Genomic DNA, 7,721 nt, shown 5'->3' with positions numbered 1-7,721 from the left:
TTGGACTTCTTTCAGATACAGTTTAGGAAATTAATTGTATTTAAATCTTCCTGTTGTGTATTATTTAAGAGATATATATCTCAATAAAACCGAAAGTTGTAGTGAAAGTAATATTGTTTTTGTTTTCAAACCAGACATCCATTGTGGTCTAGTAATCATTTGTTTTGGTATTTTTTGTAAATTGAAATATCAATCATAACTTAAGGAATGAATTAAAAGAGATACTTTAAACATCATTTACTACGATTAAAAAGTATTATACACGCCATTATTGCTTTCGTTTCAAAGTCTCCTGATCATGATCTGCTGTGAATTTATTTTCAATCATAATAGATTACAAATGGATCGAATTTCCAATTGCATATGTAACATGAATATTCAAGACAATGATATCATATGGTAATGAGGTTATACACGGTCTTTAAAACGGATTTGTACCAGACTGGTAATCGTTCGATTCCTTGTGACTAGTCTTTGCTCTAACCTCTTCACAGAGAAGCAATGAATACACAATTTAAAGTCATTGGTTTCTGTCCGCTAGGCATAGGCGATATTTAGACAGGAAATAATCAACAACGAAAATATTTGCTATAAATTCAAAAATTATTGCGTGCATTTATATTTGCGATTTTTGAAGAATGAACATACAGCGATATTGATTAATGCGATTTCAGGAAAAGCTGCATACAGTCCAATGCTTCAGATATCAGAATGCGATTTCTCATTTATTAAAAACTGAATTTACAGTATGTAAGACGAGTTGTTCCGCTTTACCTATATATATTATAAGTTTTTCACTTCAACACCTGTTTTTTTTTAGATTGATTACCATGGATACGCATACTTAAATTCCAATTCATGATAGGTTGTTAATGTTTTCATAGAAACATATAGGTTCGATGCTACAAGTAATAGCGCTCCTATAAATAAATCGAGGATGAGTTGATGACGCAGTTATATTCGTAATCGGCGTTTGTGGCGAGCGGTTTGTGGACGATCACGATTATTTTTAGAGAAAAGAGCAGGGGACTTTTTTTCTTCTTCAAATTTTGTCAAGGATCGCATCTACACTCTTGATTTCATCCACTAGGAAATACATTTGATGATCAAATGAACCACGTTCAGTTCAATCATTTCTTGTGTATTTATTCTGTTTGTTATCTACATCAACTATTACTAACTGGAGGATTCCCGATCCAGTCAAGCCAAATAAAGAATTGCATGTGATCCTTTCAAGCACTATACCCTTCCACACAATTAAACGAATTGATGAGAAATTTATGAAAAAATCGAACGTTTAAGCGACAAAGTATAACACTTACATGTATGTCTATATGTTTAATACATGATAGCAAAGACTAAAATGATAAAATGCCTTATAAGCGATAGACAGTAATCCGTTTCATACTCATTTGCAACAGTAGAAAGAAATATGTTGATGTCAAAAGAGCAAACCATTAGATTTGTTTTATATTAAAATCTTTCCAGAAGTTAAATGGTTTTGTCCTTATTAATAAAATGATATTAGCATGTGAAGATACAAATGAGTAAGTAAAAAAGAATAAAAAATATTAGCTTTACAAATCTTAAGTTTTTGCATCTTTATCCTTCGGTATTTGGCTCATTGTTGTCTCTACAAAATCTCAGTTTTGTATGCAAATTAGTTCACAGAATCTGAACTAAACTAATTTGCATACAAAATTGACTTTTGTCGCCCAATTTTCAAATTACATGCAGGTAACAAAAGTAAAGTCTGTGTTACAAAAATGACTTTTGTCATGACAAAACTAACTTTTGTCCACTGAAAGATAATTTTTGTATGACAAAATTTAAACTTGTAGTATGCTACAAATTTTGTTAATCTGAACTCATTTTTGTTGAACAAAACTCACTTTTGTCCGTACAAAATTGAATTTCGAATACAAAACCACAAGAGTCCCATTCGGCGCCCCGTAGTCTCAGTGATAGTAATACCTCCTCCCGTATTAGTTTTTTTTATATCTTATTTACGACACATTTTCAACGGTTCATCTTCCAATTGTTTATTTTACTTGTACTATTTAGCAATTTAATGTGTCTGTGAAAGTACCCTTTATGTACTTATTTCTAACCCATATAATACTTGTTGATTAAAGGGATTACCATCCTTGTCAAAGATGCAATGACAATAGTCTATTATTTCTTTAAATTAAACAGTATAAATGATACCTAAATAACAGCAATAGGATTAAAGACATCTTCATGTAATACATTAAATCTAAACACCCAATAAAGTATCCAGAGGGGTCTAAATAGTTTTCCTCACATTTAATCCTGAATTAAATTTTATATGATACTTTAAACGTATCGCACTCTCGCATCTTACTTATAAGAAGTAAATCGAAGGAGGGTTAATTCAGAAGGTGCGTTTTTATGTTACCTAACAAGACTTATTAAGGTAAGATTTACTTTTTTCTCATTTGTATTGTCTTAAATAAATTAATAATGATATGTTTATTAAAATTTATTTGTCGATGTAGTAAAATACTAATGGAACGGCAATTTAACTTTAAAAAAAGGGGGGTGGGGGTAAAAAAAAATTGTAAAGAAATATTCTGATCCCCAATTTGTTCTGGTCAAGCAAATAACAAAAAGAAATATTCTGAGTCCAGATTTTCCATATTCCTTATAGTGTTGAATATTGAAGAATAAAATTTGATTGACAGTATTGAAAAAAAACCAAATAAAATTAGCTGACTAAGACAACAAAAAACATACCTCCTTGAGATAAAATTGCTGCTCTCTAAATTTGGAAGAAAACAAATACAACTGCAATAAATAGTAACAATGTACACAAGTGCTAATGTATGAGTTACACAAAAGTATGTTATTCCGTTTTAGATAAAGAAATACTGCAGTAGAGTTAATTTATTAGTTAATTTTTCTATAATTAATTTTTGAAATTCAGAAAAATGTAAAACATTTACTTAAAGCGAAACGAATATTGAAAAATACCTTTTCACTTATTAATATTAATATTTTGATTATTTGTATGTTTCTCTACCACCTTTAATTAAAATCTCAAATAACACTAGATATTAAAACCTTTTTAATACTAAAAAAAAAATTATGGAGAAATGTCTATGCAAATGAACTAACATTAAAATAATAATACAAAATCTTAATTGAGCAGAAGATATAATAACAACCTTCATATTTATACTAAAGGGTATTCAGCCTTGAATTGTGTGTTGTCTCATTGGCACTTATACCACATCTTTTTATATCTATTAGTCTGTTTTCTGCCATTTGGTCGGCTGGTTAAAATTACTGAATTCTTCTGTTTTTCCCCTAGTTTTATAAGAATGTATTTTGTATAAAACGGCACTGGTATGAGAATGGTGCCACATTAACGCTTAATTTTAATTATGAAATACAAATGTTCAGCTCCTTATTATACCAATTATTTACTTACAGATGAAATTGATAGTGTTGTTATTGATTGCCTCTGTTTGTGAAGGACGACGCGCAGGTTTTAGTAAAAGAGGAAGTCATAAATTCACAGGATCATGTAGCTTCAATCTACCATGTGACGTTAAAGACAACTCACTTTATGCATCTGTTGTTTTCAAACGTCCAGCTTTCGTACAAGTGAGTATATAAAGAGTCAACGCTAGAATAATCAGTTTCTAAACAAGTCATGTATATTTTTTGTTGTTAGAAAATTACGCTTGCTCGACGTTTCAACTTTTCAGTCATCTTCGCTAGCCGAGCTGGAACGTAACCCTTGGCTAGCGCAGATGTTTTTCCGTGGAAAGACTTCTGTGGAAAGACCTTTTGATTTTTTTTATTAATCTTTTCTCCGCCAAATGTTTTCTTGTTTTGTTTGTATTATAAGATATCGCTTCAATATTTGATTTATGATATCGAACAGTTTGAAAGATATAAAACCTTTATCTAACACTTTAATGTTTAAGAGTTATCTCCCCGATTACAGTATGTCTTGAATTTTCTACTCCTTCGTAGCAGTACAAAGATACGACAAAATTATTTAATCAATCTGCTCATTATATCATCGGGATCAGGTAAATAATTTTGAGATTAAGATATTCCATATATAAGCTTAAGGTCCTTCCCTTTGTGTAAAAGACATAAATAAAATGTATATGTATCTCATAAACCATCAGTGATAGAGAGACCTGTCGTTTGATTTTAGGTCCTCGGTCCACCAAAAAGAAAACGAGGTCAAGGTCAAAGGTTAAGGTTATGTTTGATTTTTTTTTTGCTTTTTGAACTATAATTATATATATAAATACGATTATCTGACACTCAAGTGTTGGTTGCGTTATGTCGTAACAGGAACTGTTTTCTTTGGACCAGCACAGTCACATATACCACGATATTTTTACTCCTCTCGAATGTTAATGAATAAGTATGATGATATAGTATAACTAATTAACAACACCCACAATTGATTAGTGGGTCATCAAATCAACGACCGAGGTAATAGTTATAAATAATAAATAGGCTGGCCATGGTGTTCTAAGAGAATTTTATTTCCAGGCACTATCTTTTTTACCCACAATTCAGGTCTTTGTCAGTATATGTCTAGTGGTTCTTTTTGAAGTTAAAGAGATCACTATATATTTGTAGGTCCCTTTGATACCGGTTAAGGTTACAGCAGCATGTGTTATACTGAAATTTGGGCAAATTTTTAGATGCATCATTTAAACTTGATAGCTCTACCAGACTTTCAAACAAGTCTAAAGGATTTATAAATTGTTACGAAACATTCAACACATAACAGTACCCGATACAAAAACAGAGTCGTCTAGCACACATCAACGTTCGGTATATCTCACTTCGGCTTAATTTATTATTCTTGTTTTATGATTTAATCAATTAAGAAAACTTACGGTTCACATGTACCACATTCATTATTTCTTACAGATGGATCAACCTTTTGGGATTGTCAAGAAGGAGCTTGACAGTAGAATGTATGTGTTTAAGAACAACGACAGAATTTCGGAGGGAAATGTAGATATTCCATTCACTGCTACACATAGAGGTTCAATTAATTATGATTGTGATATAATTTATTACGATTGTGATGATTCTATAATGCCTACAACACAGACCGATGATGATAGTATGCGCTCTACTACTATTTTTTCTCCAGATGAGTCTGACAAACATGTACAAAACGTTGTAGCAGCTGATATTGCTTTGCCAGTTAAGGTTCCATCAGGATCTTTATCATCAAATGCACCTTTGACAATGCCTCCTGCACTAGATAAATCTAGTCAGAAACTATATGGAATCTCAAAGCCAATAGACACCCCAAGCCCTATTATTTCTTCGAATAATCAAATACCACCTAGGCCAACATCAAAATCAACTAGATTACAATTTGTACCTACTGGATCTTCCACAAATATAAAAGTACCTTCCGAAGGTAAAAATGAAAAGATAAAATCAACGAAAGAACCCATCGAAGAATTTGACAATCAAAATGATAAAGATTTCGATTCTCTTGTAGATACACTCAAATTAGCTTCAACAAACATCGCTACAATGACGTCATCGTCATCAAATAATCCTATTAAACCAACAACAAAAAATTCTTTACCAAATAAATCTGAATCTGTCACGAAAGCGATGCCGCCTTTGTCAACTGAGACGGCGACAAAGTCTTCTCCAGCACCAAAACCAACAAACATGCCACCAATGAGGCATTCGAAAACATCCAACATGCCACCAGTTAAGCCTTTAAACACATCAGACATGCCACCAATGAAGCCTACGAAAACATCAGATAAGCCTCTAATGAAGTCTTCGAAAACATCAGAGAAGCCACAAGTTAAGCCTTTGAAAACATCAGACATGCCACCTGTTAAGCCTTTTAAACCATCAGACATGCCACCAATGAAGCCTACGAAAATATCAGAGAAGCCACCAGTTAAGCCTTCAAAAACATCAGACATGCCACCTGTTAAGTCTTTTAAACCATCAGGCATGCCACCAATGAAGCCTTCGAAAACATCAGAGAAGCCACAAATGAATCCTTCGAAAACATCAGAGAAGCCACCAACTAAGCCTTCGGAAACATCAGAGAAGCCACCAATGAAGCCTTTGATAACATTAGATATGCCACCAATGAAGCCGTCGAAAACATCAGAGAAGCCTCCAATGAAGCCTTCAAAAACAAATATAACGATTAAACCAACAACAAAATTGTCTTTTACAACTATAGCAACCCAAAAAACAACAAATGTACCTACAAAATCTTCCACAAACATAAAAGTACCTTCTGAGGCAAAAGATGAAGGGACAAAATCAACAGAAAAACCCATCGATGAATTAAACAATCCAATTGCCTCTAACCAAGACTTCGATTCTCTTGTAGATACAATAAAAATAGCTTCAACGAACATCCCTATAGTGAAGTCATCGTCATCAAATAATCCAATGAAACCAAAAGAAACAATGTCCTTACCAACTGAATCTGAAACGAAAGCGATGCAACTTTTGTCAACTGAGACGACGACAAAGTCTACTCAAACACCAAAACCAACAGACAGGCCACCAATGAAGTTTTCGAAAACAAATACTCAAACAACAAAATTGTCTTTATCCAATAAATCGGAATCCGCCACGAAAGCGATGACGCCTTTGTCAGCTGAGTCGGCGAAAAAGTCTTCTCAAACACCAAAACCAACAAACATACCACCAATGAAGCTTTCGAAAACAAAAACTCAAACAACAAAATTGTCTTTATCAAATAAATCGGAATCCGCCACGAAAGCGATGACGCCTTTGTCAACTGAGTCGACGACAAAGTCTCCTCAAACACCAAAACCAACAGACAGGCCACCAATGAAGCATTCGAAAACAAATATTTCAATTAAACCAACAACAAAAATCTCTTTACAAGCTAACTCCGAATCCGCCACGAAAGCGATGCCGCTAATGTCAACTGCATCTCTAATAAAATCATCTTCGACAGAAGCCCCAACAGTCGTTGATAATGACTTAGTCAAGAGACAAAGACACAATCAAAGCTTGAAAAAACGCTTACTTCGACTATTAGAAAGAAGATATCTCGACCTTCAACACCAATCAGAAGAAGAAGTATTAAGAAATCTATCTGAAAATAACAATAAAACTTAAGCAATGATAGTGCTATATTATAATACACTACAGAAGGATACCACGTTTCATATTTGCTCATAATTAGAAAAAAAGTTAAAAAACCGATGTTTGCATAATCTGAAATAAAATGAAGTGAGAATCGTCTTTGACTGGTGTTTTTCAGACGAATACAAAACAAATTATTAAAAATTCAAAGGTTTTCCTGTATAAAGAGAACACTATACAGGTTATTCGAATGTATAAAACAATGATATCTGTATTGCACAACTAGCGAATTTACTTTTTAAAGACTTCCACTTCCGGAGTAATTACAATTACATTTATTGTATAGTAAAATAACTGAAATCAAATTTTAAAACCAATGTTAAAGACCAAAATTCATTAAGATTTCGATTTCTTATTGTTTGTATTTATTTATTTTTACTTGCAAAATGTTTATAGTTGGCAGATTCTGGTATACATTTTCCAAAAAGAAAATTTGGCGCAAAAATGCAAATATTACAAGCAACATCGATGATTTATGACAATTTGAATATGTTAATTTTAAATTCAATTAATATAGGTGGTCAAAAATTGCCATTCGACGACAT

General features: G+C 32.5%; 1 protein-coding gene across 1 annotated transcript; it reads left to right on the top strand.

Moving 5' to 3' along the window:
- The first annotated feature begins 5,448 nt into the window (after positions 1-5,448).
- Positions 5,449-7,149, top strand: LOC139525225 (zonadhesin-like). Its single transcript, XM_071320417.1, has one exon. It carries the CDS (start codon positions 5,554-5,556, stop codon positions 7,147-7,149), a length of 1,596 nt encoding a protein of 531 aa, XP_071176518.1. The 5' UTR covers positions 5,449-5,553.
- Positions 7,150-7,721: the final 572 nt, after the last annotated feature.

This window comes from Mytilus edulis, chromosome 5 (assembly GCF_963676685.1).
Source record: "Mytilus edulis chromosome 5, xbMytEdul2.2, whole genome shotgun sequence".
Classification (NCBI taxonomy): Eukaryota; Metazoa; Mollusca; class Bivalvia; order Mytilida; family Mytilidae; genus Mytilus; species Mytilus edulis.
The sequence above is the reverse complement of the archived record's forward strand: the minus strand, read 5'-3'. Positions and strand labels throughout refer to the sequence as shown.